General features: G+C 36.6%; 1 protein-coding gene across 3 annotated transcripts in view; it reads left to right on the top strand.

Moving 5' to 3' along the window:
• Positions 1-3,206: 3,206 nt before the first annotated feature.
• Positions 3,207-17,179, top strand: part of ASPA (aspartoacylase) — a 28,722-nt gene continuing 14,749 nt past the window's right edge. For 2 of the 3 annotated variants that reach the window (XR_010937658.1, XM_067716862.1), the window contains exons 1-4: positions 3,207-3,652; positions 6,778-6,973; positions 8,439-8,532; positions 11,067-11,174. Coding sequence is in view for 2 of the 3 variants with exons in the window: in XM_067716862.1 (XP_067572963.1) it covers positions 3,417-3,652; positions 6,778-6,973; positions 8,439-8,532; positions 11,067-11,174 (634 nt within the window). In the remaining variant the exon portion in view is untranslated. The remainder of the gene's footprint in view (positions 3,653-6,777; positions 6,974-8,438; positions 8,533-11,066; positions 11,175-17,179) is intronic. The other variant, XM_067716861.1, reaches the window with a different exon arrangement.

Here is a 17,179-nt window from a genome sequence, read left to right as displayed (position 1 = left end):
CCTGAAGATGCTAAAAGAGAAAATGAACAGTTCTGACACACAGTAAATGCTCAATAAATGTTAGCCCTTATTTAATAACAGTAGCTGCCATTTATTGAGTACTTACTGGAGGCCAGGAATAATAATTCTACTTCTGTCTGGGTTCAAAGCCCATTTTTTGTTGTTACCCTACCTTCTGGCCATTTGAAGACTGGGGTAGGTGAAGGGAAGAGTTACGAAGGGACCCAGAGATAAAGGGAATGTTGTTAGTGAAGTCCTAAGACTATGAGATCATGAGACTTATTAGTAGTTTCTTTGAAGATTAGGCCAAATAAAAGAGAATGTTGGAAGATAGGATTAGAGGTAAATTGAGACCAGATAATAAAAGATCTTGAATGCCAAACTAAGGGATAAGTCTGAAGGAATAAGGTCTTCGTTTAATTTGGAAAAGAGAAGACTTCACACAATAAAATGTCTGAAAAAACTTGTCTTCATGGTTCCAGAGAGGAGATTTTTTAAAAAATGAGTAAAAACTTCAAGGAAGCAGATTTTGACCTGATATATACATATGTACACACACACATATGTAACACCATCTACCCCCCAAAATAGATTTCTCATTGAAAGAAAAAGACTTTAAACCCACTATGAGAAACATCCTGAGCTACATCTATAAGGACTGCAGAAGTGGAATCTTTGCTAGCAGTTTATAAACCTAGCTGTTCTATCACTATCTTGTTCTGATTATCATTTATTTATTTCCACCTAGAAAGTTATTCTGGATGGATGACAGCTATAGGACCACAGGGGAAGAAAAAATTAAAATAGTAATAGTAGTTTGATTACATGACTGCTGGACAACCACACTGTGTATGAGATGCTTTATGTGTCGTATTGGAGAGAAAACCCTCTCATCCCCCAATCATACTATTTTGGAAACAACTCTGCCTTGAATTTGTTTCCTACAAATTTTCTGACATTGATCAATTGGACAGCCATGACTATGAAAAATTTATTCTCCCTTTGTTTTAAAGTATATTATTTTACTAATAAATCAGGCACCAACATCCCTACAAAACATTTGTAGTACTGGAAGTCAGGCTTATTTTTTTTAAGTCCTTCAAAACATTAAATATTCAACCTAATTGTGAGATAGTGACAACTAGAAAGGGTCTCACTTTGTATACTATGAGTTCTCTGAATTCTCGGAAAGAACTAGACTAATAAGAATTTGTATTTTTTGTAGGGTGTGCTTTGGGAAACAGGGAGTTAAAAATCTTTCGGAAGTTAACTTGGTATAAGAGTATGAAAAGCCTCTGTTGCTCTAGTTCTAAGGAAATGCTCTCCTTTTTTTCTAATAAAGCTTTCCGCAGAAGACAAACTCTGTACACAATAAACAGGGTAAGTATAGGACAGAATTACTACAATTCATTAACTCTGAAAAAAGTTATTCATTTTGACATGTAAGGGAGACTTTATTTATGAATGTTAGATGTGCTTCAGAGTGCTGTTCTGTTAAAATTCCATAAAACAAGCCTCGAAATGCAAGTCATTTGTGCCAGCTCCAAGTACATAGCTGAAGCAGCATTTCCAGAGAGACTAGGGCAAAGGACAGAGCTAACCACAAATTGGCAGAAAAGAAACAAACATAATCGAGTGTTAATAATTCACCATAGTTACTGCTCTTAAAACCAAAGTAACTAAACAATACGACTGTCATCTGTTTACATTTATGCTTGTTTTCTGCATCTCTACAATGAAGTGTTCAGTGTACACGGATGTGGGCAGAAAATCAAAGGCTGCAGGGCTTTATCTGAAATTAGAACAGTAATTTTAATGTGTACGTTTTGATTTTATTATTATGCTTTCTCTATCTCTGCATTATAATCTCTTAAAGGAAGAACACAGGTATTGGTTTATTAAATATTTTGAAGCATTCACATTTTATATTTCCATCATGTGTTTGTTTGTAAGCTTGTTTGTTTCCTGAGCACATTGTAGTGACTGTTCATGTGAATTCGGAAAGAGCAAAATTAGAACTTTGGGGAAAGCCAAAAATAACAGGGAACACCCTTTTGTTCTGTGAAAAACACTGGACTTAGATTCAGCAAACCTAGATCTCAGGCCTAGTTTTCTCCTGGAAGCTTGGGAAATTTAACAAGTTATTTAACCTCTTTTTTCTCTACCTCTGCAATGGGGATGTCAATACCTAACCCATCCTATCTCATAAAGTGGATATGTGAATAAACTGAGATAACGTATGCGGAAAAACATTATAAATTGAACTACTCTGCAGTTGTAATGAATTACTCTTGTCGTACCCCTTTCAAACAATCTCCCATTACTAGCACATAGTGTTTTCAGTACTTGAACATGTTTGACTTTCTGGATGATTGAGCATGAAATCAAATCGGATTTGGCTCAGAGTCATTTCTGCAAAGGGATGTAATCATCTTAGTACAGTATTCTGGATAGTTTCCCCTAATAAGACCCCCTCTTGAGTAACACATTCCAGTGGAGAGTCTCTGTTGCCAGTAAATTAAGCTTTGTCCATATAAACTCATATAATCTGGTTCGTATATATAGCATGCCCCAAGACATTTTCAGGCATTACAAAGTCTTGAAAATTACTAACAGTTGTTTTTCCTTTAGTATTTGGGCAAAAAGTGAGGAAGATCCCTAAGCAAGTCGACTTAGAATTACTAATAACTTCATGAGAAAGAAATGAAAGCATGTTTCAAAGTAGCTTTTTAAGACCCAGTGACCATTGATTTGGTTCTTGCATCTCTGACCATGAAAAAGCATTCTGAAAGAAAGGATAGTGGTTCCAGAGGAGGTCTCTGAAGATCTGCCATTGGCTGTTTATAGAGATGAAATTCAAATGCCCTCAGATGATAAAAAAGGGCCTGAACTCGTTTCAGAGAAGAAATGGTTTAAAGTGGAAACATAAATATTGAATAATAACAGGCATACTATAGACCTTTTCTTTATTTTTTATAATTTTGAGGATAAGAAAAGTGTAATCTATTTTTACTACTACAAATAGTCATGAAAGCACCATTAGATGACATTCTAGCTGAAGAGAAAACAGAAGTTTTGCATTAGTGTGAGATGTTAATTTATTATTACATTTAGGTCTGCCGACCATTTGAGGGAGTTAGAAGTTAAACAGCTGTATCTCTAGTTGATCTCTGCATATTTTAATCCAAATATGGTAAAGGGCAGGGCTAAATAAGGGAGTGTTCTTATAATAAACAGGGCTCAGAACTTGTAACAGAAAATTAAAATACACTCCACTCAAGTTCTCGCGTGGTTAACTTTGCACTTTGGTTAAAGTTTCATTTAGATTTAAATTTCTAAACTTTGCTTACAAAATTAAGTTTTCTTTGATCTCCTCTCTTCTGAATTGCAGAAATCAGATAAAACTACTTGATAAAATGATTTCCTGTCACGCTGCTGAAGATCCTATTAAAAAGGTTGCTATCTTTGGAGGAACTCATGGGAATGAACTAACAGGAGTATTCCTAGTCAAGCACTGGCTGGAGAACGGTACTGAGATTCAGAGAACAGGGCTGGAAGTAAAACCATTTATTACCAACCCAAGAGCAGTGAAGGAGTGCACCAGATATATTGACTGTGACCTGAATCGAGTTTTTGGACCTGAAAATCTTGGGTAAGACTATATGTTGTGTTGTGTGTGTATGCATGCACACGTGTGTGGATGTGGATGTGTCTGAAAAGTAGTGTGTGTGAGAGCATATGTATATACGTTTGATATTCATGTTTGTACATATAGTCGCTCTTGTGAATAAGATCACTTTCACTTTTGTTATACGCCATTATGAATTACTCAGTTCTCTAAACTGGGCATTCATGGGCTCTTTTATAAACTTTTATAACCATCAGACTGTTCTTAACTGATGTTGTTTTTAAATGTATTCTACACAGACTGAGACAACAAATAACAAAGGTTTTTATTTTTAAGTCGTATCTTTAAAGAAGCAGATTTAATAGTCTTTTGCATTAAATGAATATTTGGCCACTATGCTTGGTTACATATTTGTTAGCTTCTAGGTGATTTACTACTATGTGTTTTGCAACTATGTTTATGGTAGTGCAGAAAGTTCTAGTTAAGAAAAGTGTAATGTTTCAGTGAATATTTGTTTAATGAAAGAGTGAATAAATGTCTATCATCAGAAAACATTAGACTGCTCTGTGATCTGAGGAGTAGATGTACTACCTTCAGTAATGGATTACTAAGACCTGAATTTTCTGAATTTAAATTACTGCTGATGATACATTGCATACAGTGTATGCAATCATAAATTTGCCTTTTTTTTACATCATTAGAGCTACCGCTGTAGATATATAGGCTTCTAAGCTTTTTACCACTTCTTTCTTTCATTTACATAAAACTATTATTAAAGACCTACTCTTTATGGGGCACTGTGCCAGGTACTGTGGGAGTACAAAGCTATGGACAAAGTGGTTTCTACTTTCAATGGGTTGGCAGACTACAAGCTAAGATATAAGTCATGCACAGGAACAACTAATGGAGCACCACTTTATGTACTCATTTTCTATTAAATCCTAATTTGAGTTTAAAGAGTTACTTAATCTCATCACAGATCAAAAGATGGTTACTACATTTATACAAATTTGCCTCACTTTATGGAATAAATTCTTCTGGGGCAATTATACATTAGCCATAGCTTGCGTATCAGGCCATGTTCTCACTAACATAAATTTTAATTTCAAAAATGCTTTATCTTCATGACTGAGGTTATGTCAACACAATTAAGGTTTATCTATTCACCTAAAACAGCTGTTAACTAACTCATATTACAAGTAAGGATTTCTTGAAGAATAACTTTTAGTTGGCATGTTAACTTCCCAAATAACTCTGAGATGAACTAGAGTGAGTTTTCTTATTATGACCACTCAATAACATGCATTTCAATGAGAGTAGTCTCTTTAATTAAATTCACTTTCTACTTCTTGCATTTAACACTTATCAGAGGCTAGACAGTTCTCTCTCAGGGTAGTTATGGAAACTTATGAAATAGATAAGTTAATTACATTCTCTCATCTTCCCTCTCCCAAATTTTGCTTCTTTTCCTCTATTCGTCATCTCAGTGATGTCATGATTACCCACCAAATCACCTACGGAAATCATCTTAGAACCTTCCCCATTCTTCATCCCCTACGTCTAGTGGGTTACAGAGTCTCCCAATTATTCAAATATTGAATAGTTGTAGGTATTTTGCAAATCCAGTCTTCCTCACCATTTTTACTGTCTTAGTTTACTTGTTCTATAGGTAGTTAGAATAGCGTCCTAAAGAATCTTCCTGCATCCAGCCTTACTCCAATCCTCCCTACCATGTATTGTCTGTATGGCACTAGCCATAGGGATCATTCTAACATGCAAATCTTGTCATGTCTTTCCCCTGCTAAAAATTCTTCAAAAATCTCCTATCCAGAATAGAGTTAAGTAATTTAGCATATAGATGTCATTCCCTTTAGGATATCGTTCCTGCCTATTCTTTCAGCTTTATCCTTTGGGACTCTTCCCGTGGGACCTGGATTCCAGGCACAAGAGCTCAAAGTGTCTATTATCTTTCAAGACTTCAAGCCTTGACCATGGGCAACTGGGTGGCTGTGGTGTGATTTACTCACATGGGGGAGAATGAGAAGCAAATCAGTTGAGGGAGGGGGAGAATTCATGAAGTTGTTGCATGAATTAACTTTTAAAGTGCATATGTATCCTTTAGGAACTATGTCTGGTTGCATGTAATAGAAATCTGAAAACAGTAGCTTAAACAAATAAGGGTTTCTTTTTCACAAGTAATAAGTCCAGAGGTAGGCAGTCCAGGGCTGGTACAGTGGCTCAATGATATCATCAGTGCCGCAGACTCCTCCTATCTTCCCACTGCACCGGCCTTGATGTGCAGCTTTTGTCCCATAGTTGAAAAATGGCTGCTCCACTTTCTTGACTGATTTCCAGGCAAGAATTACCCAGGCGCAAACTGTAGGTCCTTTGAAGATACTAACAAAAACAGTCAGAGAATGGAAATAAATGGAATTAGAGAGAAATGTGGTTGAATGCTTTAATGAGGAAAAATAAATTTAAATTATCATGTACGTTAAGAAAAAAATGTATCCTAACCACTGGGGGTGGGGCAGGTAGAGACTCATTTGAGAATTCAATAAAAACTATCAACCGTCATCCCAGAAAATGCATGTATGCATATACCTGCAAATTTTTGTATTTTTGCAGGGTCTACAGACTCTTCTGTGTAAAGCTTGACCCTGAACCACTAGTGGTTCCTGGACATCACTTAAGAATCCCTAATTAGATGATGTGAGCACCTAACTTTGACTATTTTTGTGCACTAGAACTAGCTGTAGTGCAAAAAAAAAAAAGAAAAATCGGTGCATTTGATGGTCTAGTTCCGTTATAGCCTAGTGCACTTAACTACTAAGAGACTGTTGATTAAATTAATGGAAGAATTTTGTTCAGGGTTGAAGTCAAATGATAAACGGAAATGTCCTTCTTGTGACCAACCACATAAATGAACTATTATATGCAAGCATGTCAGTGCAACATTACATGGAATCAAATAGAAGGAAAAAATGTAAATTTTCGATTATAAAGTTTTCAAATAAATTTCCAATTCCTTTACAGATTTTTCATATTAAAGGTTTAGCAACTGGTTTCTTATATACTGTGTTCTTATTGTATATTTATGTTACCTTAGCTGCAGATGTTGTTAATCTTTTTCTCTCTGCTAATAACAGCAAAAAAATGTCAGAGGATTTGCCGTATGAAGTGAGAAGGGCTCAAGAAATAAATCATTTATTTGGTCCAAAAGATAGTGAAGATTCGTATGACATTATTTTTGACCTTCACAACACTACTTCTAATATGGGGTGCACTCTTATTCTTGAAGATTCCAGGAATGACTTTTTAATTCAGATGTTTCATTATATTAAGGTAATGTCAATGTTATTAATTTACAAGTTAGCATAGGATCCATAATTTTAAGTCACTTATAGATGTGAAACAAGCAGAAAAGGGTCAGGAGGGAGGGTCCAAGGGAAATGGGGGGCTGCGAGGAGCGCCAGAATAGAGGTAGTAGTGACAGGCGGGAGAAAAGGAGAAGAAATGAGTAAAACAATAAATGCAATGAATAAAATGATAAAACATATGGACCATTGTGTCTATAAAATTTTAAATCTTTTATCAAGACAGCCACCAAATCATTGGCTATGTGGTAAAATTAACACCAAAATTTTAAATGGTATGGTTGAAGTGGCTCAATTACCATTTTAGGAAGCTCAAAATATAGTCATTTAATGTTGACTAAAGACCAATGGTAAAAAGATTGGCTCTCTTTAGTCCTGCGCTTGTCTCCATTTGATTCAGATACCCTAACATACATCTGATCTTTCAGTACTTCATATAGCTAATCATTTTAAGGCTCAAAAATATACAAGATGAAAAATATCAGCAATCCATTGCTATACCTAGAGAAAAACTGCTAGAGAATAACAAGCCAACAAAAACACACATAATAAACTGTATGATTATTTTTATATAAAGGATAGCCTTCCTTCCGGAGAGCTGGTAAGATCTAGTATGATTTAATGGAAAGAGTGTGACCCATATAGCCAGTGCCTGGGTTCAAATCCTGGCTTTCTCTCACTAACTTTGAACAAGATATTCAACTCCCCAAACCTTGCTTTCTTCATTTTATAAAATTGACATCATAACAATACTTACCCCATATGGCTGTTATAAGCCTTAAATGAGATAAAATATTTACTGCACTTAGCTGAATGCCTGGCAGATAGTAAAGATTATTAGTTTTGTTTCCTTGAATTTTTTGGTGTTGACTAAATAGTAGTTCTGGTAAGAGATCATAATGCAGCTATTCTTTGCTGCTGATTGAAGGGAGAGCTGAATACTTTGCTTGCCAGGCACAGAAGCAGCATGTTATCAAAACTGAGAGGGCCATCTTGAATTCTCATTCAGATAAGTGGAGGTAGGGGGATTTAGCCGACATCTGTAGGGACCTGGCCCATAGGGGTAGAAAAAGAATTCTTTAAGAGACCAATACTAAGCTACATAGTAAGTGTAACCAGTGGTGAAAACAAAAATAACCAAATCCATTCAGAAAAAGAATTTATTCATATTCTTTGTTTATGGTTCTGGGGAATTGTTTAATGTACATTTTATCCAGAAAGCTATGTATTATCCAATTTTATATGTAATTCAATTATGTGCTTTCAAAGCTTTAATAATACCATCGGATTTTAGAGTGTGTTTCATAAAGCTGTCTTACTAATCTTAATTGATGAAGTGAAACATATTGAAGACATTATTGACTCTCTAATAGCAAAGAGAACAAGGCATATGGTCTTTACATAATAAGAAAAATGTTTTAAATTCTTTTCAGACTTCTTTGGCTCCATTACCCTGCTATGTTTACCTTATTGAGCATCCTTCCCTCAGATATGCAACCACTCGTTCTATAGCCAAGTATCCTGTTGGTAAGTCATATTTCCCACTGTCACAACTAAACAAAATATGTCTGAGATGAAACTCTGAGAAAATTAATTTAAAGACTATTTATAGCTACTTGGCTTATCAGTATGGCTTATAACTGTCAAGTAATAAGCAAAATATCGCAGGCAGTCTCTAACTATAGCAGATTTCCTCAATTTCATTGAGCAGCTTTCTATATTCCAGGAAAAAACACTGAGCTGAGGGAATTTGAATCTTTTATAATGGACAGTAAGCAGCCTGCCTTTTGCTTAAGGAAGACACCATCCCTATCTTCCAAGACTATTTACTATACAAACATTCTTTAAAAATATAATCTGAGCCAAGGCAGTCACTATCTTGCTGGCAAGATGTGCAGAAGTACAAAAGACCCCTGGAAAATTCTCTCCCAACATCCCTCTTAGCACCTGCTTTGCAGTAGAGTCTCTGGTAACCTGTGTTTGTTATCCATTCACTTGTTTGCCCTGTCAGTCATGGGGCTGTGAATTCATCTTTACCTTCTGGTAACTTCCAACATGCAGGTTTGCACTCTCATACACCCTCCCAGACAGACAGTCTCTTTTTCTATATTCCATTCTCTTTCCTGAGTGACCTATTAGCGTAATTGTTTGCAGACCACACTATAATCATTAAAGTTGCTGTCATGACTTAAAATCTTTTTTGTCAGATCTCAGGTGGTTTAAATAAGAGAAATTTAATTTAAAAACAAGTTGTCAAACAATAGAAGCAAATTTAAGGTTATCTTGGTTATTCAATTATTGATAATTTTGGTGCATAATCAAGGGATCAGTTGAGGCAAGCTAAATAGCCAAGTATAGGTAATTATTTGAAACAAACCAAATGCTTGACAATAACGGATAAAGTTCCTTTTTCTCTGTAACACCATATAAAGCATAGGATTTCCAAGTCTTGAGAGAGCAATCTTGGCCTATTACATTTAGGGGGCAATGCTGCTCTTAGGTAGAACAAATATCTACTGATATGTTTGGCTCGTAAAAAGAGAGCCAAATCTTTCAAAGGTTTCAATATGGGGGAGTATTAAGATCATCATAAGTAATAGAAATATTGTATGTTCTCCTTTCAACTTTACTATTTTATTTGGAATATTTTTTATATCATCCAGCCATTGGGGGGAAAAACACTTAAGATCAGAGAGACACTCTCTCCAACTCAATGTTTTATAATACTCCTATGACTTTAGGTGCCACAAGATGTTCATTGTAATTTCAAGCATCATATGCCAACATGACAACATCTAGTGGAAGAAGGGAGACTCCCAGCAACTCCCCTGCAGACCTTCCATTATGGCCAGTTCAGAACTGGGTCACATATCCATTCTTAAATTAATCACTAGGATTAACGAGATTACTATGATTGACTAAAACTATTCTACATTTACTCCTGAGTTGGATACCCCAACCAAAATCAGGACTCTGTCAGCAAGGAGTAAGACAGAATGAATTTTGGGTAGGCAACCAATAATGTCTTCTACAGTATGCATACAAGACATATCCATGAACACATTTTCACACATTTGTACAAATCATTTATGTACTGATACATACCTTAACCGCACTTATATCATATACTTAAGTATATCCAGGAAAGCTAAGCACAAAAATGAAAATGAGGATAAAAGAGAATACAGTAAGATTTTGTGAACTGAGAAATAACAGAAGTGGATGAAAATAGAATAGGTGGAAAAGACTGTATATGAATTGGTGGAAGAGAGTGGATGATGCTATACTTGGTAAATGGTTTTGTAAATGGTTAAGATGATGATTGGAGTGATAACAGTGTGGGAGACTTGGGCAGGAGGGAAGGGACTAGATAAGTGGTTTAGAGAAAGAGTATTTTGTAGGTTTATGGATGGATGCTTGACAGCCACACGAAATAGACCTGATAGTACAGGCAGAATTTTACTGGGGTGAGAAGAAATGAATACAAATTGTTTCTACAGAAAATTAAAACCATTGCACTATCATGTTGGGATGGGTTGTTATATTAAAGGCAAGAATGTTGCTCTAGGGTCACATAGGTTGTCATTTGACTTCAATCCATGGCTCATTTAGTCTAGATTTCTATTACTAAATATTATAGATGTGTTTTCTCCTACAAGCTAAATGTTAGGTCCGTGACAGTTTCTCTTTGTGGCCACTTATTATTTTGTCAGTATAAATTTGTCTGCTCCTTTTACTATATTATTACTTTTTAATATTTTGACAATATTGAAGGAAATTTAAAGAAAAAAGACCCCAAAACCTTGCTACTATAACACAACTCTTTGATTTTTTTCCCATGTTCTCTCCCAGTCTTTATTTACTATGCATATAACTTGTACATGTAAATGTTCTGCTTTATTTTTTGCCTAACATTAGGTCTCAAATATTTTCCATGGTGCTGCATGGTCTACCTCTTTAATCATTTTTAATAATGGGATTCTAGATCTTGATATATGAGAATGCTCGATCTTATATTCTAATACTTAGATGAGTGTGACTGTCTCCCCTTCTGTACCTAGGTATAGAAGTTGGTCCCCAGCCTCAAGGGGTTCTGAGAGCTGATATTCTGGATCAAATGAGAAAAATGATTAAACATGCTCTTGACTTTATACATAATTTCAATGAAGGTAAGTAGTAGGCAGAAATTGTTTCTTTAATTGTTAGCTTGTGTGTGTAAATAAATCAGAAAAGGAAGATGAAATGGAGTACACATAATGACTTAACCACTAAACATTGAAATAGCAATGGAACCTAGGTTACATTTGCCATGTTTGTGACATCAGTTGCTTTTTAAAAAATTTAATCACTTCAGCCATTCGTCAATGACCAGTGTAGACACATTCAAGAAAAGCAGCTACCAAATAAAGCTCCCCAAATGAAATCCTCATTTTCCTATTAATCTCCATTTTTAAAAGCAAAGAAATACAAATGTCCAATAAACAGATGAAAAGATGTCCAGTATCACTAGTGATCAAAAAGTGCAAATTAGGGGCTTCCCTGGTGGCACAGTGGTTGAGAGTCCGCCTGCCGATGCAGGGGAAACGGGTTCGTGCCCCGTTCCGGGAAGATCCCACATACCGCGGAGCGGCTGGGCTCGTGACCCATGGCCGCTGAGCCTGCGCGTCCGGAGCCTGTGCTCCGCAATGGGGGAGGCCACAACAGTGAGAGGCCCGCGTACCGCAAAAAAAAAAAAAAAAGTGCAAATTAAAATGCAAAACCATTTTCTCCCATTAGATTGGGAAAATATTAAAATCTGATAATATTAAGTGTTGGTAAGGGTGTAGGAAAAGGAGACATTCTCCTTCCCTGCTGGTATAAATTGGTAAAGACACTTAGAGGGTAATTTTACAGTAACCACTTTCTAATATGCACAGATCCTATGACCCAGCAGTTCCACATCTCAAAGAAACACAAACACATGCACACCTACATGCCACATACAAGGGTGGCCACTGCAGCATTGTATGTAAAGCAAAACAATGGAAATGACCTGAATATCTATCAGTTGGTTAGTTAAATAAAATAGCGTGGAAAGATCTTCAAACTACATTGTTAATTGAAAGAAAGCAAGTTGCAGACCAAAACATACAATATACCAATTTGCTTCAAAATAATAATAATAAACACTTGCTGGAATATACATAAATATATATGTTAGTACATAGGAACAGTTCTAGAAGAAAACATATCAAACCGATAACAGCAATTACTGGGGAGAGGAGGGGAAAACCAGGTTAATTTTGTTTTAATTGTGTTCAGGAAGAATGATGTATTCATGTATTATTCGTGCAATTACAAAACAGATGGGGCTGGTGGTGAGATGGGTACATGGATCTCTATGTACTATCTGCTCATTCATTTGGTAAACCTAAAACTGCAGCAGAAAAAATAATGAAATCTATTAATTATTTTAAAAATAACTTAAAATTTTTAAGAATTATAATAAAAGTAAAATCAAAGAGGCATCTTATGTAAATAATTATTCATACAGGCAGAACTGAAATTATTTGTTGAGGAATGGGCCATTACCGTGAGAGGGCTGGTGAATAGTTCAGTGCCTGTGGGGAGTATAATCCCTTAACCTGTTTGTGCATCCTACTGTGATCACAGGAATTTCTTCCGTGCTTGGGAATCCTTTGACTCCAAAGTCACAAAGACTGAAAATCAGCATTCTACCACCTTTGTCTGAGGACAGGTTCTATACGGTCTAGTGGACCTGGTGTTGGGAAGGTCATCAGTTATTCACAAGAAACCATTCAAATAGTGAGTGTGAGACTATGATGTTAAGAAACAATGCACCCAGGTAGAAGGCCACAGACCTGACTGAAAAAACACATGGTTTTCAAATCACAATCCATAGATTCCTGCTACTGGGTAGGGATTTAGTAGCTGTCCTAGTAGCTCCGGGACAGCCAGCCCACCTCTGCTTCAATCAGAGCAATTCTATCTGTTTTATCCTTGTAACATTTCATTTAACCAAAGGATTCTGCAATTCAACATTTTAAAACCATTATTAATTTAGACTCTCCACTTTGATGGATTTTTAACTAACATGGAAAGAGCACCATTATCCAAACAATGCTGGCAAAAGGATCATAACCGTCTGAAGAAAAGTCTCTAGAAATGTATAGAAGAGCTCCATTTTTGGCTCTGTGCTACTCAAAGTTATTATTAGTGACTTGGATAAGGACATAAGTGACATGCTTATATAAGTGGTAAGTGACAGGAAGCTATCAGGAAAGTATCTGGGTTCAAAAGGTGTATCCAAAAAGTTCTGACAATATTTAACAATAATCTAGACCAAATGTTTAAGGTTAAATACATCAGGAACAAAATTTTACTTTCATGTTAAAAAATCCCAGAATGAAGGAAGTGATAGTCTCTTTTCTGCTTGGCTAAACAACATTTGGAGACCACTGAATAAATTCCAAGTCCATATTTCAGGAGAAACATCTACAAAGTAAAGGTTAGCCAAGGAGTTAGTTGAGCACGTTGAAGAGTTTGAAAACCATAATAGGAATGATCCCAAAGATAGAACTTCAGTTTACACATAGAACTTCAGTTTACAAAGTACATTCACATGTATCCTCGTGTATGTGACAATATGAGTGGAGCCTGATAGAATCAAAGATACTTAGACTGGCAACAAGAAGTCTTAAGGCCAATTTTATTTCAGAGTTTCAGAAGTGTTATATTGGAAAGGAATTAGACATGTTTTCTGTGACTCAGAGGCCAGAATAGAATCGGTGGGATAGTGTTACCTAAAGACAGAAATTTCTGGGACTTACCTGGAGGTCCTGCGGTTAAGACTCACGCTCCCAATGCAGGGGGCCCAGGTTCAATCCCTGGTCAGGGAACTAGGTCCTGCATGCCTCAACTAAAAAAAAAAAAAATCCCGCATGCTGCAGCTAAGACCTGGTGCAGCCAAATAAATAAATATTAAAAATAAAAAAGAAAGAAAGAAAGAGATTTCTAATTAACGAAGCTGACCAACAATGGAACAGACCACATTTTGTGAGGTTGTTTAAAAGCAGGAGCAAGATGACCACTTGATCAGAAAGATACGGAGAATATTCAAGCATCGATGAAACTTAGGCATTTGAGACTCCTTCTAGCTCTGAGATTCTAAGTAGCAAAAACATGCTCCTTTGTGTTCTACCACTTTCTCCTTTCCTCCCAATGGACCTTCTGGTTTAAAGGTATGACATCTGCTGTTTCCATCTTCATCTTGGAAGGTGTGGTAAATTCTAAAAATGGCCACAAATTCTTCCCTTCCCTGCTTCCATGTCCTATCAAGAGATGGAGTCTGTTTTCCTACCACCTGAATCTGGCTTGGCCATGTGACGTGTTTTGTGCCACAGAAGAGGTTTGAAAAGAACTTGAACATCAGGGCTTGCTCTCTTGCTGACCTTGGGAACCTTGCACTGTCATTATGTGAATCAGTCCACCCTAGCCTGCTGGATAATGAGAGACTGTGAGGCTGAGAACTGAGACACCCCAGCCAATAGTCCTGCAGCTCCGGCTGACAGCCTGTCAAATGCCAGATATGAGAGTAAAGCTGTCTTAGATCATCCAGCCTCCTGCTGACCTGCCATCTCACCACAAATGCATGAGCAAGCCAATTAGAAATCAGCCAGTCCAGCCTAGACCAGAGGAACGGGCCAACCAACGCACAGAGTCATGAGCTAAATTAGGTGGTTGTTGTTTTATGCCACTAAGCTCTGGCATAGTGCGTTACGCAGCAAAAGCTAACTGATACAGAAGTAATCACGGGGTATCTGCATTCCAACCCTGGCTGCACTTTCCACGCCAAGGGGAAAGGAAGATTTTTCTTTGGATTGCAACCATAGCACACTAGGGGCTCTACGCTGGATGAAAGTTCATCCTGTTTATTAAGAGTTTGCCTGGTATAAATGTAAACTACTGCTTTTCCAAGTTTCTGGGCATTGGGTTGTTTAATGCTGCGTCTTTGTTAGTTGGACTCCACTGTTGGCAGACTGCCTGCATCGCAATATCTCACTGCTCAGGAGCTACCCAAATGTTTAACATACTTAGTTAAGAGAAGGAGCACAGTGGGGAAGTCATCTAACCAGTTGAACGTCCTCCTGAAGTTATGCAATCACAGAGTGTCAGAGCTGGAAGAGTCCTTCAAGGTAAACTAATGTGAAACCTTCATTTGAGAGGTAAAGAAAGTGAGCTTCGAGAAGTTCAGTGTCTTGCTCAAGTTTACACAGCTAGGAGACTAGAGCCTAGGTATCATGACTCCCAGTCCTAGCCTCTTTCTCTCCCACACTGGCTTTTTAAGTTCCGTTTTCTACCTCTGTCCTACCTCGGTGTACTTGTGGACAGTGTGTCGGTAGGCATAATTTGAGAACATCTTTTGGTTTAGTGTTGTTTGTGAACATCCTTAACTAAAATTTTATGGAACCATATAAGACCCCGAATAGCCAAAGCAATCTTTAGAAAGAGGAACAAAGCTGGAGGCATCACATTCCCTAACTTCACACCATATTACAAAGCTGTAGTAATTAAACCATATAATACTGGCATAAAAGCAGACACACAGATCAATGAAACGGAATAGAGGGCCCAGAAATAAACCCATGTATATATGGTCATTTAATTTACAAGAAAGGGGCAAAGAATATACAATGGGGAAAGGACAGTCTCTTCAATAAATGATGTTGGGAAAATTGGACAGCCACATGCAAAAGAATGAAACTCAACCACCATCTTAACCACCATACACAAAAATTAACTTAAAATGGATTAAAGACTTGAACATAAGAATTGAAACTATAAAACTTATAGAAGAAAACATAGGCAGTGAGCTCCTTGAAATAGGTCTTGGTGATTTTTTGAATCTAACACCAAAAGCAGAAGCAACAAAGGCAAAAATAAACAAGTGGGACTCTGTCAAATTAAAAAGCTTCTGCACAGCAAAGGAACCCATCAACAAAATGAAAATACAATCTACTGAATGGGAGAAAATATTTGCAAATCATATATCTGATAAGGAAGTACTATCCAAAATATGTGAAGAACTCATACAACTCACAGCAAAAAAAAAAAAAAAAAAGTGTGATTTAAAAATGGGCAGAAGATCTGAATAGACATTTTTCCAAAGAAGACATACAGATGGCTGACAGATACGTGAAAAAATGCTTTACATCATTAATCTTCAGGGAAATTGAAGTCAAAACTATAATGAGGTATCCCCTCACACCTTTTAGAATGGCTGTTATCAAAAAAATAAGAAATAACAAGTTTGGTTGAAGATGTAGAGAAAAGGGTACACTTATGCACTGTTGGTGGGAGTCTAAGTTGGTGCAGCCACTATGGAAAACAGCATAGAGGTTCTGCAAAAAATTAAAAATAAGACTACCATATGATCTAGCAATTCCACTTTGGGGTATTTATCCAAAGAAAATGAAAACACTAATTCGAAAAGCTATAGGCACCTCTGTGTTCATTGTAGCACCATTTACAATAGCCAAGGTATGGAAACAACCTGTGTCCATCAATGGGAGAATGGATGAAGAAATTGTGGTATCCATATACAATGGAATATTATTTAGCCATAAAAAAGAATGAAGTCTCGCTATTTGTGACAGCATGGATGGACCTCGAGGACATTATGCTGAATGAATAGGTCAAGCAGAGAAAGACAATTACCATATGATCTCTCTTATATGTCAAATCTAAAAATGAATAAATAAAAATTTAAAACCAAGCTCGTAGATACAGAAAACAAATTGGGGGTTGCCTTAAAGCAGAAACAGGTAGGGATGGGAGAAATGGATGAACTGTCTGAGGGGTTTTTTAATTTAAATAAATTGAATTTTTTTAAAGCCACTCTAACCTATTAGACAGCCTGGAAGTTTCATTTTTCAAGCACAGTGTAACCATGAAAAACTCAGTAAGACACAGACAAATCCAATAAATAGAAGAAACAAAGAAATCAAAGAAAATAAGAAATCGAGTGTTGGACTCTTTGGTGTATTGGATTGGTTCAGGATTATGAAACCTAAACTTCTTATTGTTAATAGAAAGGGTACAAGTCCTTTATAATATATTGTCCACTTACTCCATAGGCCAAGGAAGTTAAAGGCCTCTGGGACCTGAGATCTTT

Source organism: Pseudorca crassidens, chromosome 19 (assembly GCF_039906515.1).
Source record: "Pseudorca crassidens isolate mPseCra1 chromosome 19, mPseCra1.hap1, whole genome shotgun sequence".
In the NCBI taxonomy this organism is placed as follows: Eukaryota; Metazoa; Chordata; class Mammalia; order Artiodactyla; family Delphinidae; genus Pseudorca; species Pseudorca crassidens.
Note: the sequence above shows the minus strand (reverse complement) of the source record. Positions and strands in the feature narration are given on the sequence as shown.